At 43.6% G+C, this 18,644-nt stretch overlaps 1 protein-coding gene across 2 annotated transcripts; it reads right to left on the bottom strand.

Moving 5' to 3' along the window:
• Positions 1 to 2,930: 2,930 nt before the first annotated feature.
• LOC112230822 (nucleolysin TIA-1) lies at positions 2,931 to 18,593 on the bottom strand. 2 transcript variants are annotated; one of them, XM_024397154.2, is made up of 12 exons: positions 18,342 to 18,593; positions 13,052 to 13,148; positions 12,238 to 12,336; positions 10,666 to 10,720; positions 10,369 to 10,456; positions 9,932 to 10,007; positions 9,562 to 9,670; positions 9,336 to 9,431; positions 6,782 to 6,866; positions 6,502 to 6,652; positions 4,788 to 4,933; positions 2,931 to 4,630 (listed from the first exon to the last, which is right to left on the bottom strand). In XM_024397154.2, the coding sequence occupies exons 1-12, from the start codon at positions 18,368 to 18,370 to the stop codon at positions 4,492 to 4,494; spliced, it is 1,170 nt and encodes a 389-aa protein (XP_024252922.1). In that variant the 5' UTR covers positions 18,371 to 18,593; the 3' UTR covers positions 2,931 to 4,491. The 2 variants fall into 2 exon arrangements, with proteins under 2 accessions (XP_024252922.1, XP_024252921.1); XM_024397153.2 differs by having other exon boundaries at positions 4,788 to 4,936; positions 18,342 to 18,592.
• Between the last annotated feature and the right edge of the window lie 51 nt (positions 18,594 to 18,644).

Here is an 18,644-nt window from a genome sequence, read left to right as displayed (position 1 = left end):
GACCTGCATCAGGTTGGTGATGTGCCAGGTGTACTTTGGGGAGGCAGATCATCATTCCTCACAAACGCTGACCAAAGAAAACAAAAATCTGTTTTTACCTTGTAACTTAACCTAAAAGTTAACGATCGCATTTGATTGGCTCCGAGTAGAAATTACATTTCCATGTCTTGTCTGTGCCTCTTTCCCTAACGGGTTGGGCAAAGACTTAGTAGTCTACGCTGAGTAATTTTTTTACATTTTATGCTAGCTAGTTTGTTACAAGTCGGTAAAAATATTTGATTGGTTTGGTAGGTGGCAATGCTTCAACTAGCTTCCATCTAGACTCTAGACCGTATTTTTGGAATTGGCTCAGTTGTGGAGTTGTAGTTGTGTTAGGTAAACCTTAACCAGACCCCTAACCCAAACCCAACCCTGAGGTAGCGTTGGGCAGCCGTCTCTTCTCGGATCCCAGGGACAGACGGTGCTGCAGGGAGCTGAACACCTAGGGAACATGGAACACCAGAGCCTCCGGCTTACCTGGAGCCAACAACATCTGCATCGTCATCATCAATTATACAAACAGAGGGGCGGAGGGCTGTGTTACTGTCAAACTAGTAATGCACGGTCTGGTGGATCCTCTCTGTAACGCTGCCTAGCCACTGCTGGAAGCCCAGGGTCACCAGGCTCTCATCCACAGGCTGGCTGCTCCCTGACACACACACACACACACAAAGATATAGAGTAATATAATAAAAAGTTTTAATGCTCAAGAAGCTGTGGTTAATTAGATACTCGTAAGGGGCATAAATGCAGTGAGAAAGGTAGTGAGAGACAGAGAGAAAGACAGATGGACAGGACAGAGACAGTGGGCGAGAGAGAGAGAAAGACAGATGGACAGGACAGAGAGTGAGTGAGTGAGAGAAAGAGATGGACAGGAAAGAGACAGTGGGCGAGAGAGACATGGACAGGAAAGAGACAGTGGGCGAGAGAGAGAGAAAGACAGGTGGACAGAGACAGTGAGTGAGAGACGGAGAGAAAGACAGGTGGATAGGGACAGTGGGTGAGAGACAGAGAGAAAGACAGATGGACAGGGACAGTGGGTGAGAGACAGAAAGACAGATGGACAGGGACAGTGGGTGAGAGACAGAAAGACAGATGGACAGGGACAGTGGGTGAGAGACAGAAAGACATATGGACAGGGACAGTGGGTGAGAGAGAGAGACAGATGGACAGGGACAGTGGGTGAGAGAGAAAGACAGACAGACAGAGACAGTGGGTGAGAGACCGAGAGAAAGAGAAAAGAAAGTAGTGAGACAGGCAGGCAGCACCTGGCTCCTTGAGTCCAGTAGAAACAGGAGGATCAGGACTCTTCTGACCCCCACTCCTACCCCTATAGGACATACAGCTGGGGGAGCTGGGGATGGAGGGAGGAGAGGGGACAGGGTGGAAGAAAGGAGATACAGAGAGGAGTAGATGAAAGAGTCAAAGAAGAGAGGACAGATTGAGAGAGAAAAAAAACGTGCTATGGCGGCTCTCAAAAGAACATACAGGTCCTATCTAGATGATGAGGCATTCTCCCTTCTATTTGATGAACGGTGTGACTGGCAGGGCAGCTCATCAATGACGGGCTCTTCCAGACAGAGTCTCTTAGTTTTGTGAGCGGTGATTGGTTCAGGCAGCTGAGATGGGTTGGAGGCACAAAGAACTGTGCAGTCAGCATTCCATTGTACACCTACAGTACAAATGACAGGGAGGCAATTCAATCTCTTACATACACTGCACATACACCATAGGACGTATTACACAAAGTGCAATCACACACACACACAAAATAGCCCACACCTAGGCACCATTGGAGCTGTAGTTGAGGAAACCTGTGAACTCTTGTGGCCAGTTACTCATCATTGGCGAAGGCACAGACATAGAGGCGGAGGTATGGAGCTGCAGGACCAGGCCGAGAGGCGGAGTCGGGTAAGACACCTGAGAACCCTCACCTCCCCAACCCCATCCTGGGAAGTCTCCATGGGGGTCCCCTTCCCCCCCAGACACTCTCCTGACAGGCACACTGAAACACCGCCCCTCTCTGCCTCTTCCCCCCCAGCACCTAGTCAGGTGCTGCAGCCCCAGAGGGCGACTTGCTCTACTGTTACATTTCACCACCAGATGATTTTTAGTCCACCCTCTGGACCAGGGGTCCCGGGGACTCAGTAGCCAGCCTCCAGAATTAAACTTTTCAAAAGGGAGAGGGGTGGTCTGCGCATGGCACTCCCATGGCTTGCTTCACGTGGACACAGGGAGTGACGGAATTGGAAACCTATTTGGAGAGGGTGTTGGTCAGAACAGCGGCCCTGGCCTGTCCTTTTACCCTGGGGGTGGCGACAGGTGGGCAAGACGAGATCCTGAGGTCCATTGTCGTGCCAGTCCTCCGCCGCCATCGCCTCACGTTTCAGCATGGTAATGCACAGCCCCATGTCGCAAGGATCCGTACACAATTCCTGGAAAGCTGAAAATGGACCAGTTCTTCCAAGGCCTGTGTACTCACCAGACATGTCACCCATTGATCATGTTTGGGATGCTCAGGTTTACGTGTATGACAGCGTGCTCCAGTTCCCGCCAACATCCAGCAACTTCACAAGGCCATTATAGAGTGGGAGAACAGTCCACAATCAACAGCCTGATCAGCTCTATGCGAAGGAGATGTCACACTGCATGAGGCAAATACTGACTGGTTTTCTTAGATGAACTGTAACTCAGTAGCATCTTTGAAATTATTGCATTTATATATTTGTTCAGTGTATTTTGTTGGTTTATACCCGTAGCATAAATTCATGCTCAAAAGGTTCTGTACTGTAGGTAGGCCTGCTCTGTTCAATGATTTCAGTTTCTGCTACCAACACAACGTGTTCTGATTTAAAAAAATCACTGGATCTGAACATTACATGTAAGCAAGGTCATTGTAAACAAAAAACAACATTTAATTGCAAGACTGAACCAGGCTCACATCAAGCGGTTTTAAATACAGTAACAAGGACAGTGGAGAGCAATATGAACAGTTCCCACAAGCAGTGTTTATGCGCATCAGCATTTTAATGGGACAAAGCAAGAACACGTTGTAGCATCAACATAAACACCAGGGCGGAAAATAATCGGACCGTATGAGCCATTTATGATAATAGGTTGGTTCAAATGAAATTAACTCAAAATAAGGCAAAACAAGGGGTCTCGACCAACGGTATTATTCAATCAACTCCATAGAGGGAACCAGTTCAAAATTCTGATCCGGTCAAGATTTTTTATAACTATTTACGACTTTATCATAAAAAAAAGTTCAATATTTAGGTTTTATACACAGAATAACTTTAAAGTCTACATTACTTTTCGGTCTAGCTCATTTTGCAATGCTGTTCTCTCCTCACAGGCCCCTGGAAGAATCAAATGTTGTACTGTCCTTACATTGTTCTGAACCAGCATTAGACAGTGACGCTAATATTCCCACGTCTACTGTTAATGAGCCCTTACCCCCGGGCCGCCAGTCAAAAAAAACAAGCAAGCTTCCATAATTAACATGAGGTTTTTCCCCCCTCTAAACCTTGTCAGAACAGTTTAACAGACTGTTTGGTTATTTACATACAAAACAGTATGTAAGCCCTCCTAAAATAAACTTTTCAAAAGGAAAAATAAAGTGGAATGCAAAACAATTCAAAATACCTAGAATTTTTGTAACATCAAATTGTGTGAAAAGGTAACTAAGAGTAATAGTATTGTGCAATATGTCTGCCTCGTAAAGAAAGAACAGTGGCAGTAATCCCTGCAATTGGTTTTTAGTTGAGATTGAAAATCGTATTTTAAAAAATTCCACAGTTGACATCCATTTGATCAACAAAAAAAAATTATAAACCAAAAAAAGTTCTTACATTTCACATGATTCCATGGTGTCCTATAAACATAACTTTAAGCTATAAACATTTCTTTAAAATGACAGTCCCGAAACAAAAACAGGCAAAGCGGCGTTTCTTAAACGATATCAGCAGTTGAAATTGTTCTTAAACAAACCAACAAGAAAAAGCTCATCCAAAAGAAGTCGCTTTTTGGTGTATTTATTTAATAGTACTTTTTAATTAAAAATGGCATAGTCCTTTCTGATTCTTGAGTCAATCGATCTGACACGGGGCCAAAGACCTTTGTAGAGTATGTGTGTGTCTGTGTGGACATGGGTGTGTGTTTGTGTGCATATATCTATATGCATGTATCTTATATCCCAGGACTGGGAAACGCTCCGACCTCCGATGGATGACACACAAGCCTCATCTCCTCCTCCTTTAAACTTACATGTAAAAACCAGGATTGGGGGAACTGGACAGGAAGAGGTGGAATCACGCATCCCCACTCCCCGCCATAGAGTTCTTAAATCGTGTTGTAAAAGACGGGGAACATGTCTGCCCCGTGTGTAGGATCCCTGTGGTGGTGGTGGGAGGGTAGGAGGCCGACACTGGGCTGCCGGGCCGGCATTGATCAGTGGGTGTGGTAGCCAGCGGTGCCCATGACCGACTGGTTGGCCAGCACCGCCCCGTTGACTCCCTGTCCAGGCTCCACCACGCCGCCATTACTGACCGCTCCAACGCCCGTCCACCCTGCACCCGCCTGTAAATGACTGCACACAGACAAGAGGTCAGAGGACAGATGAACTTGAACAACAAGCTCTGAGGGCGGCTGTCACTTCATAGTAGTCTCATCCTGACATTAGGGCTATATTTCAATCCAACGCTTTATTTTCATTTACCCCTCTTCCGTAGTTCATGAGTACTCACTTGAAGCCCTGCTGGTTCCAGGCCTGTCCGTAGACTCCGTAGGTCGGCACCTGCCACCCGTTGGGCACGTATTGGCCAATCTGCTGGGCGTTACCGTACCACTGGGCATACTGGCCGTAGGGCTGCGCTGCAAAACCAATTTTGTTCTGCTGTGGAGACAACGCTTAGAGATCAACTATGTTTATCGGTTTCCCTTAGCAGGCCCACTTTGAACTCTCTCACACACACACACACACACACACACACGAAGTCGGATGTGAAACAAGTAATTTTTCCAACAATTGTTTACAGACAGATTATTTCGCTTACAATTCACTATCACAATTCCAGTGGGTCAGAAGTTTACATACACCAAGTTGACTGTGCCTTTAAACAGCTGTGGATATATTTCAAGGCCTACTGTCAAGCTCAGTGTTTCTTTGCTTGACATCGTTTGAAAATCAAAAGAAAATCAGTCAAGAACCCAGAAAAATAATTGTAGACCTCCACAAGTCTGTTTCATCCTTGGGAGCAATTTCCAAATGCCTAAAGGTCCCACGTTCATCTGTACAAACAATAGTACACAAGTATAAACACCATGGAACCACATAGCCGTCAAACAGCTTAGGAAGGAGATGCGTTCTGTCTCCTAGAGATGAACATATTTTGGTGTGAAAAGGTCAAATCAATCCCAGAACAGCAGCAAAGGACCTTGTGAAGATGCTGTAGGAAACCAGTACAAAAGTATCTATATCCACAGTAAAACGAGTCCAATATCGACATAACCTGAAAGGCCACTCAGCAAGGAAGAAGCCACTGCTCCAAAACTGCCATAAAAAAGCCAGATTACAGTTTGCAACTGCACATGGGGACAAAGATCGTACTTTTTGGAGAAATATCCTTTGGTCTGACGAAACAAAAATAGAACTGTTTGCCAATAATGACCATTGTTATGTTTGGAGGAAAAAGGGAGAGGCTTGCAAACCTAAGAACACCATCCCATCCGTGAAGCACGGGGGTGCCAGCATCATGTTGTGGGGTGCTTTGCTGCAGGAGGGACTGGTGCACTTCACAAAATAGATGGCATCATGAAGCAGGAAAATTAAGTGGATATATTGAAGCAACATCTCAAGACATCAGTCAGGAAGTTTAAGCTTGGTCGCAAATGGGTCTTTCAAATGGACAATGACCCCAAGCATGCTTCCAAAGTTGTGGCAAAATGGCTTAAGACAACAAAGCCCCGACCTCAATCCTATTGAAAATGTGTGGGCAGAACTGAAAAAGAGTGTGCGAGCAAGGAGGCCTATAAACCTGACTCAGTTACACCAGCTCTGGCAGGAAGAATGGGCTAAAATTCACCAAACTTTTTGTGGGAAGCTTGTAGAAGGCTACACACGTTTGACCCAAATTGAACAATTTAAAGGCAAGGCTACCAAATACTAATTGAGTGCATGTAAACTTCTGACCCACTGGGAATGTGATGAGAAATAAAATCTGAAATAAACACTACTATTATTCTGACATTTCACATTCTAAAATAACGTGGTGATCCTAACTGGCCTAAGGCAGGGAATTTTTACTAGGATTAAATGTCAGGAATTGTGGAAAAACTGAGTTTATTTGGCTAAGGTGCATGTAAACTTCAACTGTATATATTATATACACATACGTGTTATAACATACAATATACAGATATGTAATAGACAATAATGGACATGAGAAAGGGAGATGTTACCTGCGGTGTGAGCTGAGGCACCTGTACCTGCTGCATGGGGCTGACCATGTCTGTTGTCTCCTTCCCCCAGTAACACTTCACCACGTGACCCTCTATGGACGTCCCGTTCACTGACACTATGGCGTGGGCCGCTCCCTCGTGGGAGTTGAACCTAAGCCAGGTAGAGACGTGCGAGGGGGACAAGGGTGAGACGGGGTCAGAGTGAGCAGTCACATGGCAATGACTGCAGTCCAACTGCAATATGGGTAAATCTCAAAACACACTGAGTCTGTGGTCTTACCTCACAAACGAGTAGCCTTTGTCTGGGAAAACTCTGATCTCCATGATCTGACCGAAGGGGGTGAAGGTCTGCCTCATTAGTTGTTCTAAGGAGGGAAAATAGAGGAAAGTTATATACCTGTCAGTCCTATATTAACACGATCACAGTGATACTGTAGCGAGGAGAGATACTAGTGATACTGTAGCGAGGAGCGATACTAGTGATACTGTAGCGAGGAGAGATACTAGTGATACTGTAGCAAGGAGAGATACTAGTGATACTGTAGCGAGGCGAGATACTAGTGATACTGTAGCGAGGAGAGATACTAGTGATACTGTAGCGAGGAGAGATACTAGTGATACTGTAGCGAGGAGAGATACTAGTGATACTGTAGCGAGGAGAGATACTAGTGATACTGTAGAAAGGAGAGATACTAGTGATACTGTAGCGAGGAGAGATACTAGTGATACTGTAGCGAGGAGAGATACTAGTGATACTGTAGAAAGGAGAGATACTAGTGATACTGTAGAAAGGAGAGATACTAGTGATACTGTAGAAAGGAGAGATACTAGTGATACTGTAGAAAGGAGAGATACTAGTGATACTGTAGAAAGGAGAGATACTAGTGATACTGTAGAAAGGAGAGATACTAGTGATACTGTAGAAAGGAGAGATACTAGTGATACTGTAGAAAGGAGAGATACTAGTTATACTGTAGAAAGGAGAGATACTAGTGATACTGTAGTTATACTGTAGAAAGGAGAGATACTAGTGATACTGTAGAAAGGAGAGATACTAGTGATACTGTAGAAAGGAGAGATACTAGTGATACTGATACTAGTGATACTGTAGAAAGGAGAGATACTAGTGATACTGTAGATACTAGTGATACTGTAGAGAGATACTAGTGATACTGTAGAAAGGAGAGATACTAGTGATACTGTAGCGAGGAGATACTAGTGATACTGTAGAAAGGAGAGATACTAGTGATACTGTAGAAAGGAGAGATACTAGTGATACTGTAGAATACTGTAGAAAGAGATACTAGTGATACTGTAGCGAGGAGAGATACTAGTGATACTGTAGAAAGGAGAGATACTAGTGATACTATAGCGAGGAGAGATACTAGTGATACTGTAGAAAGGAGAGATACTAGTGATACTGTAGAAAGGAGAGATACTAGTGATACTGTAGAAAGGAGAGATACTAGTGATACTGTAGAAAGGAGAGATACTAGTTATACTGTAGAAAGGAGAGAGGGGCTTCTAGTTATACTGCAGTTAGAATAGTTTAGAATGTCATTGTATGCTGTCGCATTAAGATTTCCCTTTACTTGAACTAAGGGGCCTAGCCCGAACCATGAAAAACAGCCCCAAAACATTATTCCTCATCCACCAAACTTTACTGTTGGCACTATGCATTGAGGCAGGTAGCGTTCTCCTGGCATCAGCCAAACCCAGTTCTTCCGTTGGACTGCCAGATGGTGTAGCGTGATTCATCACTCCAGAGAACGTGTTTTCATTGCTCCAGAGTTGGCGGCAAGCATTACACCATTCCAGCCGAAGCTTGTAGATCCACTGTAGATTACTTCACATTGAAAATCACAGTAGCAGGGGGTTTAGAAACCATCACACCTACTCCATACCAGTTGGTGATCTTAGGCTTGTGTGCGGCTGCTCGGACATGGAAACCCATTTCACAAAGCTTCCGATGAACAGTTATTGTGTTGACGTTGCTTCCAGAGGCAGTCTGGAACTCGGTAGTGAGTGTCACAGAGGATCTTTACACGCTACGCGTTTCAGCGGTCCCGCTCTGTGAGCTTGTGTGGCCAACCACTTCGCGGCTGAGCCGTGGTTGCTTCTCGACGTTTCCACTTCACAATAACTGCACTTACAGTTGACCGGGGCAGCTCTAGCAGGGCTGGAATTTGACAAACTGACTTGTTGGAAAGGTGGCATTCTATGACGGTGCCACGTTCAAAGTCACTGAGCTCTTCAGTAAGGGCCATTCTTCGGTCATTGTTTGTCTATGGCGATTGCATGGCGGTGTGCTCGATTTTACACACCTCAGCAACAGGTGTGGCTGAAATAGTCGAAGCCACTAATTTGAAGGTGTGTCCACATACTTTTGGTCATGTAGTGAATGTAATGGGGAACTGATCAATAGAAACAAACAAAGGGCAAACAATTCACAAGAATAGGTGGGAAACAGCTGAGTGGAGTCTGGAGAGCAGAAGGCTCATATTGGAGAGAGATGCCTATAGGCTATATTTGCCACAAACCCCTCCCCAGTTAGACCTTTTTGCCACGCGCTCCCTATGAAAGACTTCTTCATTCGCCAATTTCCTCCAGTTCTATAATAAACTTTCTTTCATTGTCCAAAAGCCAAACGCACAATTCTAATCACATTAGCAACCCATCCTAGTTTGTTGCATCTTTAGATTCACCCAAGTGTCTAACGGAGAGTTTCCTCCCAGTCATCAGGTGTGCCGTTTCGAAAAGTTTTCCCCTTTTGGCAAACCTTTCTGGTCACGTTGTCCATTTTCCTAAAGGAAACCCCCAGAGTAGTTCTGTACCTGTAAGCCCTGCAGTGACTCCTCCACAGTAGACGGTACAGTTGCTGGGGCTGGACTGGTTCACTACCTCCTCAAACGACAGGTGCTTTGTGTTCGCTGGGAGGAATAGAAGATGCATTTAAAACTTGAATGACAATAGACGGACAATCTTTTTTTGTTGTATTCAATGCCAACAGGTGTGTGCAAGTCATTCTTTGGAGCAGTGAGAGGTGTGTGTCTAACTCACTCTCGTAGGTGGCTTTGGGCGCAGGGGGCTTCCTGGTGGCCCAGTTGGTCCTGATCTGCCGTCCTCCCAACCACTGACCTCCCATCTGTTGGATGGCATTCTCTGCATCCTACACACACACAGTTCCAATATCCACAGACTTTATAAAGCATGGTGGTAGTAATCACGGTATAACCTAGAATCTAAACCTTATCTACACCAACGTAGCGAATCAACTACAGAGTGGTATTTGCTTGGCTAAACATTGCTGGCTGTTGTCTGGGGGGGACAACAACAAAGGATTGGAGGCTCACACTCTTCGCGCCGACGCTAATGATTTCTTACAAACCCAAGAGTGAGCAGTAGGCCGAGGGTGGTGGGGGACACTCACCCATTTGTTGAAGAAGGACACAAAGCCATAGCCTTTAGATTTGCCAGTAGCCATGTCTTTCACCACCCGGGCATCACTACGAACAGACAGAAATACTACGGTTGGCAAGACGAGAGCAAGTTATGGCCTCTGGCCACAGACTCAGCCCTACGGAGCAGTGTTCCCAGGGAGCTTTTCCTTGCCACCGGCTCCCTGGGTTTCTGTCCAGGGAGGCTGCAAAGCACTTGATAAGTAGGATTCTAAGAAGATCTGTTGTGCATATTTGCTTCTTGAGAGATACGCAAATAAGATCTGTAGAGAACATATTTGACAGATGAATGCTGTGAGTACAGATTGTCCTCTTCTGTTCAAACAATACAGTCACAATCTTTGTAGTGTTTTGAATAAGCATAACCGAGATAATAACTTGGGTAAGGAGAAGCAGAGAGAACACTCACGATATCCTCCCAAAGGGGGCAAAGGCAGCTTTGATGTCATCCGTGGTGATTTCAGGACTGAGGTCTCCGACGAAAACGTGGAAGTGATCTGAACACAGAATCATATGTATCATACGTGTTTTTTTATATAGCCAACTCATTTTAGACACCAATGCTAACAATTCTTGGATAACATAAATGTGCTCTGAATGCACCATGCACAGTCTAGCCCCCCCCATGTGTTATACAGGCGCTACACTCCTTTAAAACACAGTTGGGTATGGGCCGTGTCAAAGTATCAAGGGAGATAATGCTCACTGCTTGTGTCTTTCTTCTGGCTGCTAGGGGTTGTAGCCCAGTTCACTTTGACCTCCTGAAGAAAAGAAAGAGAGAGAGAGACGGAAAGAGGGGTGAAAAGCGAGCCTTACTTGGACAGCACACGTGTCCGTCTGTTTGCCGATCAGAGGGCTTGTTGTAGTCACACAATGATAAGAGGGAAAGCCTGCTCACACTCAGACTGTCACAATTCAGTCTCACTGTCTAATCAATCAAATTTGGAACAAAACGTCTAGGAAGTTAAAAAATAAAAGGGTCCAAATAACAAGGGACTTACAAACAAGTGAATTTTACGAACTTGTATTACTCCTCAAATGGTCCTTCATTACCTGTTGAGGATAAAATATTTTCAACTGAATGTGTCTTTAGAGATATAGTATAGTTATTATCTGGATTCTTTATGCAAAGGAATTTGCCAAAGAACACATTGTACACAATAATAATAATGAGTATTAGAATAAAGGCTGGCAGTGAAGTAGAGGAGTGTTATCTGAAACAGGTTAATGGGGGGGGGCACTACTTAGAAAGATTACACAACCCAAAGTCATGGGACGTGCTGCCAATACTAATTGGCTATGACAAGTCTTCTCTTCTGAGCGTGAACCCATTTACATGGGCGACGTCCAGAGGCTCTGTCTACCAGCAGGATTGAGCGAGAACCCCGACCACAGAGGGTAAGGACAGGTGATGAGAAGAAGCTATTAGCTACACCCAATCGAGGACGGCAGGGTCAGGGGAATGGCACAGAATCCGTAAAAAAATATCACAAACAAAAAATCACTAGCAAGCTACATTTTGTAGTTAAATAACCGGAAACATTTTTGGGGGTCTCCATAACATCTTATCAACATGTTATTCATACAGTGTTTGAATTAAAGTGCAAGCCCTCCTCCACGCTCGTTCGTTCAGCATTTCCCCTCAGGCCAAAGGAACAAGACGTTGTACTTCCAGTGAGAGACATCGGCAGGCTTCAAACCCAAACAAATGGCACCATCTAATTCAGTCAAATGACACCGTGTCAAACGTCCCCGTTAATTAGATTGGGGCCTGCAGTGTTTTTCTAATGTATATAGGACGCCATCTACGGAATAAGTAGTATTCTCTAAGAACCAGAGCAGAATGGAGAAAGCTAGATTTTGGGGTGAAGAACATAGTACCCTATCGTTGGAAGACATGCTGCCACCCACCGAACCTAAGGACCCTGCAAAACGTTCTGGTGTTGTGGTATTATTGACCAATCACGAAAAAAACCTTTCCATTCATGTCATACTTACTGAGGTTTAATGTAAATGGTTGGGGTTGAACGGACAACATGACGCAGTGCGATACCCATGATGCAATGTGATACCCAGTCAATGGGCCTCAGTCGCTACCCCTAGACACTTCTCATAGGTCTGCCATAATGCTCGCACACATCCGACCTTTCCAGACCTGCATCAAGTCAAGTGTCTGGGGATAGGGGCTGATTTGAACTTGGCTTCAATTCCTTCCTCCTGTCTTTTGGCCAAACCTCCCCTCCCCAAGCCGACTCACCCTGTAGATACGATAGCTTACCTTACCCATTATTTTACGACCGTTCATGGCTGCGAGTGACGCGGCAGCGTGCCTGTGTTCGTAGAACTCCACAAAGCAGTAGGGGTCATTACCTGCCGTCTGGAGGGGGACAAGAACAGGGACTTTTTAAAGTCAGAACTGGGAATTTCATCCTGCCATTGTAAAAAAGGTAGGCCTAGTTGAGTCTCCCTCCTTGCAATGTAAATGGGCAGCTCTAGCTAGCCTACGCAACTCAAATCCGTGACCATTCGTCATCGTTAAGAGATTGGCCAAACACATCTTTCTTCTATTGAGTGACAGACTCAGGATCCTAATATGAATCAATCCCAGAGGTAAGACTCACAGCAGTACCATGTGTTCTTAAACAGGCTCCTGGCTAATATTGGTCAACGCTGTTGTCCTATTGGGCTAATCAGTCCTGGGGCTCATTCTGTGGGGGTTTCAGATAAAGCAGCCTTGTATAGACATTCCTCTCCGTCATGTTCAACAGGGAATTGTGTGGTCACGTTTGTTTTCTTATAGGCTCGACACATTACATTTCTGCAATGTTCTATGTGCTGCAGACCACTGAATAGGCCCCTAGTCATGGTCAACGTTTGGTTGGCACAAAACTAGAGACATTTTTTTTTAAGCGGAGGTAATGCCCTCACTTTAATATAATGCTAATATTTTTAAATATATTTTAAAAAACTTTTCTCCGGGTTTGTTCTAACTGAACATGGCACAGCGTTAAGTCATTCTGAGCAGAATCATAGGGGAATCTGATTGAAGAAGGTTCATTCCCAGACAACAGAAAGGTTGATTTTTGACTCACATCTACTATCATTTTACAGCTCTTGCAGGGTCCGATCTGGCCGAACAGCTGCATGATGAGGGCTTCGGTCACATCCCGGGACAGGTTTCCCACATACCTGCAGCACAGTGACAACACATCAGCATGGACACCCTGGGCTCAGCTCAGCAAATAGAAGAGAAATGGATGCTCCACTTAGCAGACAATAAATAGACAAGGAAGTGTGGTTAAGAAGATCTGGATTTAAAAGGGATGGTTCACCACCATCCACAACGTTGCTGAGGTGTGAAACCGTCTGGAATAGTTTGTTATTTTGGGGATGAACTGTTCCTTTAAACCACACTATTTTACCTCACAACTAACCATTAGGAAGAGGTTGTATTGAATGATTCAGTTTTACATTGGGTAAATCCATTTGAATTCAATTACTTTTGGCAGTATCCCTTTTGAACAAAACCTTGCACACATATTTGCTGAGTGTAGAAGTGCTCAGAAAGTGACTTTTTGGGACCTGAATGAAAATATTCAAGAGATAAAGGTGCTCAAAGTTGACAATGTTGCATACACCACCATACAGTGAAACATCCATGTCTTCATCACTGGAAAACATAAACGGTTGAGATTAGTATAATTTAAAAATCTTACAAACAGGGTTGTCAAATTATTTTAAAATCACATTTTATCGGCCACATACACCTGGTTAGCAGATGTTATTGCGAGTGTAGTGAAATGCTTGTACTTCTAGTTCCGACAGTGCAGCAATATCTAACAATTCCACAACCACTACCTAATACTAGAGGTCGACCGATTATGATTTTTCAACGCTGAAACCGATTATTGGAGGACCAAAAAAGCCAATACCGATTTTTATTTATTTGTAATAATGACAATTACAACAATACTGAATGAACACTTATTTTAACTTTATATAATACATCAATAAAAATCCATTTAGCCTCAAATAAATAATGAAACATGTTCAATTTAAATAATGTAAAAACAAACAGTTGGAGAAGTAAAAGTGCAATATGTGCCATGTAAAAAAAGCTAACGTTTGAGTTCCTTGCTCAGAACATATGAAAGTTGGTGGTTCCTTTTAACATGAGACTTCAATATTCCAAGGTAAGAGGTTTTAGGTTGTAGTTAATATAGTATTTATAGGACTATTTCTCGCCATACCATTTGTATTTCATAAACCTTTGACTACTGGATGTTCTCATAGGCACTATAGTTCTCATAGGCACTCATCAAGGACATCAACCACCCGAGCCACTGCCTGTTCACCCCGCTGTCATCCAGAAGGCGAGGTCAGTACAGGTGCATCAAAGCTGGGACCGAGAGACTGAAAAACAGCTTCTATCTCAAGGCCATCAGACTGTTAAACAGCCACCACTAACATTGAGTGGCTACTGCTAACACACTGTCAATGACACTGACTCTACTCCAGCCACTTTAATAATGGGAATTGATGGGAAATGTAAATATATCACTAGCCACTTTAAACAATGCTACCTTATATAATGTTACTTACCCTACATTATTCATCTCATATGCATACGTAGATACTGTACTCTATATCATCGACTGCATCCTTATGTAATACATGTATCACTAGCCACTTTAACTATGCCACTTGGTTTACATACTCATCTCATATGTATATACTGTACTCGATATCATCTACTGTATCTTGCCTATGCTGCTCTGTACCATCACTCATTCATATATCCTTATGTACATATTCTTTATCCCCTTACACTGTGTATAAGACAGTAGTTTTTTGGAATTGTTAGTTAGATTACTTGTTCGTTATTACTGCATTGTCGGAACTAGAAGCACAAGCATTTCGCCACACTGGAAGCAGCGTTACCCATCGCTCCACAAAAGCCACGGCCCTTGCAGAGCAAGTGGAATAACTACTCCAAGTCTCAGAGCGAGTGACGTTTGAAATGCTATTCGCGCGCACCCAGCTAACTAGCTAGCCATTTCACATCGGTTACACCAGCCTTTAGGCTGATAGGCTTGAAGTCATAAACAGCGCTGTGCTTGCGAAGAGCTGCTGGCAAAACGCACGAAAGTGCTGTTTGAATGAATGCTTACGAGCCTGCTGCTGCCTACCACCGCTCAGTCAGACTGCTCTATCAAATCATAGACTTAATTATAACATAATAACACACAGAAATACGAGCCGTTGGTCATTAATATGGTCGAATGCGGAAACTATCATTTCGAAAACAAAACGTTTATTATTTCAGTGAAATACGGAACCGTTCGGTATTCATCTAACGGGTGGCATCCCAAAGTCTAAATATTCCTGTTACATTGTACAACCTTCAATGTTATGTCATAATTACGTAAAATTCTGGTAAATTATTTTGCAATGAGCCAGGCTGCCCAAACTGTTGCATATACCCTGACTCTGCGTGCAATGAACGCAAAAGAAATGACACAATTTCACCTGGTTAATATTGCCTGCTAACCTGGATTTCTTTTAGCTAAATATGCAGGTTTAAAAATATATACTTCTGTGTATTGATTTTAAGAAAGGCGGTGTTTATGGTTAGGTACAGTCGTCCAACGACTGTGCTTTTTTCGCAAATGCGCTTTTGTTAAATCATCCCCCTGGTCACCTCCCTGACCAAGGCCTTTCTCCCCCGACTGCTCAGTTTGGCCAGCTCTAGGAAGAGTCTTGGTAGTTCCAAACTTCTTCCAATTAAGAATGAAGGAGGCCACTGTTCTTGGGGACCTTCAGTGCTGCAGAAATGTTTTGGTATACCCCCCCCAGATCTGTGCCTCGACACAATCCTGTCTCGGAGCTCTACGGACAATACTTTGACCTTGTGTCTTGGTTTTTGCTCTGACATGCACTGTCAACCTTATATAACAGGTGTGCCATTCCAAATAATCTCCAATCAATTGAATTTAGCACAGGAGGACTCCAATCAAGTTGTAGAAACAGCTCAAGGATGATCAATGGAAACAGGATGCACCAGAGCTCAATTGAATCTCATAGCAAAGGGTCTTACAGTACCAGTCAAAAGTTTGGACACCTACTCATTCAAGGGTTTCTTTAGTTGTACTATTTTCTACATTGTAGAATAGTGAAGACATCAAAACTATGAAACTATGACACATGGAATCATGTAGTAACCAAAAAAAGTGTAACCTACTTTGATTTATATGTTCTAGCTGTCTAGTCTGCAATGGGCATAAAAATAAGTCTTGCCAACTTGGATATGTTTGCTTGCTAACAAGGTATAACAGTTGAACTGTTATGAACACACCCTTCTCTTCGTCTCCAACTGTTTGAACAACAGTCTGTTCACGTGGTTTAGATGTTGAAATCAAGTGGCCCACCTGGATAAGAAGATACTTATTTCTCAGAATTAAAACGAGTTCCCAATTCCTTATATAAACATCTATTTTTATTCTCATTGCAGACTAGACGGCTAGCACATTAGTCTGTGGCTAAAATGTTGCCAGTGGTACATGGTACTGCAATGCTTCGAGCAAAGGAACTGAGCATACACTTTCCACAATCATGTTCATTGTTACTCTAGTTTTAGTAGGGTCTGCTCTGTTCTACGTTTTGGAGTTAATACATAAAAAGAGCATCATTATAAATGTTCAATTCTCATCTATTACAGTAAAATAATGTATCTAAGTGTTTCGGTGTGCATATAACTGATTCTGTTGGACCAAATCTCAAACACAAATAGCGAGTTTAAGTTGCTTGTTGTCAGAGAGGAAGACGTCATCTTTCGTCGTTAGTTGTGAGTGACAGGTGGAGGGGTTTGGTGTCTGTGTGTGAAGGTGCACACCGGCACAGAAGGAGCAAAGACCAAAAAGACAGAACACTCAACAACAAAAAGTGTTTCTTGTGATACAGGCATTTGGCACATTGCACTAAAACATTAATTCGATAGACTTACTACCTCATAACTCTGTCTTGATACATTTGGGGGGGGGGGACAGGCTTCCATAGATGTCTCATGGGATGTCAACTTCGAGCACCTTTATCTCCTGAACGTTTTGGCACACAGGTCCAAAAATCCACTTTCTGAAAACGTATTCTATGGGCAAACATGTATGTAAAGTGTTGTTTAAATCAAAGTGGAGGTTGTCAAAAAAAAAAGTTATTGATTTCAAACGGATTTACCCATTTGGGATATTGGGAGTTCACGTAAAATGGATACCAGCCCAAGCAAGGCACGGTATAACCAGTGGCCACATGAAGAAGCCGACTGGGGTGATACTGAAACCAAGACAGGGATGCGCAATACAAAGAAGAAAAACAACAGTGAAGTAAAGTCAGCTGGGCTGTTTGGAAACAGTAAACACCCGACCGTATTTTACAGCCACTGTACATATTATTTGTAACATTGTCACACCTGAATTCACGTGACTGCAACAGCAACATAATACAGTAACATTCACGGTTATAATTTCCTTGAGATAGTAACGTTAGGCGCCTATAGGCCTCAGAAACTAAAACTCGGCATCCGACAAGACTAGGCCACGCTTTCACATTGCATGTATTATGTTCCTTAACTAACTAGCTAATAGCGACGTGCATTCGCTATCATTACATGGCAGTGTTGTAGTAACAACACCGACATACAAATGGTAGCTGACAAACCCAATTTGAAGCGGTATGATGAACGGTAAGTTAGGGAACGTAGGTTAATTAAGTTAGCAAACCAACACAACACGGACGTCTGATTGTTGGTGTACGCCGAGCAGTGTCGCTAGTTAAAATGTAGCTAGCTAGCCAATGTTAGCAGGTAGGTTATGATTTCACAGACATTGTAGAGTATGGCCACCGGTGTGGAAAGGTATCAGACTGATGACAACCGCATTGCTTCGCATAATACAGAAACTAGAGGCCCGGCATGCTGCCGACAAGAGTTAACGTTAGTTAGCAAGATAGTTAGCATGCATGCTAACTCTTTCTCGAATAGCTGCTATTACCAAAATATACAACCATTAACAGTTAACTCCCGTAGTATAGGCTAAGAAGAACATCGCAATATCAATTAATGTTGAGATTTTAAAAAGGTGGCTTTCGAAATGATTGTGCAGTGGCAACAGTGCTCGCAACAAAATACAGCCTTTGCTTTGTCTAAAAAAATGGACGCGTCTGACATGTTGCGGCTGGCTCACAACTAGAAAGCAGGAGGATGGAGAACTGACTGACATGACTATTACGAACCACATATTAAGAAAATGCAATTGATACATGCACGGCTACATGATGATACTTAAAATAAACGGTCAGTCGGCTAGTTAGCTTGCCGCTATTCATACATACAGGGTCTTGGGTTGTTCGTCGTCCATCATGTTTCCCGACGAGGTGTGAGATCGAACCCTGAGCGATAAATCCGCGCGTGTCACGTATTCTATGATGACCTTGGATTCTTTCTCCTTCCCACTATTTTGCGGATGTCAACTGAACAATATCCCCGAAATGTTTTAATGCGCAGTAAATAGCTCCGCCACCCCTGCTAACTTCAATGAACAATGGAAAGGCGACATAAGATGGCGGAGAAAGAGAGCGGATATACGGCTTCGCATGCGCACTGTGGCTTCGTTGAAAGCACTGGCAGAATGACCA

The sequence above is a fragment of the Oncorhynchus tshawytscha genome, linkage group LG33, assembly GCF_018296145.1.
Source record: "Oncorhynchus tshawytscha isolate Ot180627B linkage group LG33, Otsh_v2.0, whole genome shotgun sequence".
In the NCBI taxonomy this organism is placed as follows: Eukaryota; Metazoa; Chordata; class Actinopteri; order Salmoniformes; family Salmonidae; genus Oncorhynchus; species Oncorhynchus tshawytscha.
This window is presented reverse-complemented; position numbering and strand designations above follow the sequence as displayed.

Coding starts and splice junctions, on each gene's coding strand:
- LOC112230822 (XM_024397153.2), bottom strand. CDS start 18,370: ATGATGGACGACGAACAACCCAAGACCCT. Junction 13,149..18,341: donor GACGAACAACCCAAGACCCT/GTATGTATGAAT, acceptor ACTGTGCTGCAG/GTATGTGGGAAACCTGTCCC. Junction 10,008..10,368: donor GCCCCCTTTGGGAGGATATC/GTGAGTGTTCTC, acceptor GTCTGTTCGTAG/TGATGCCCGGGTGGTGAAAG.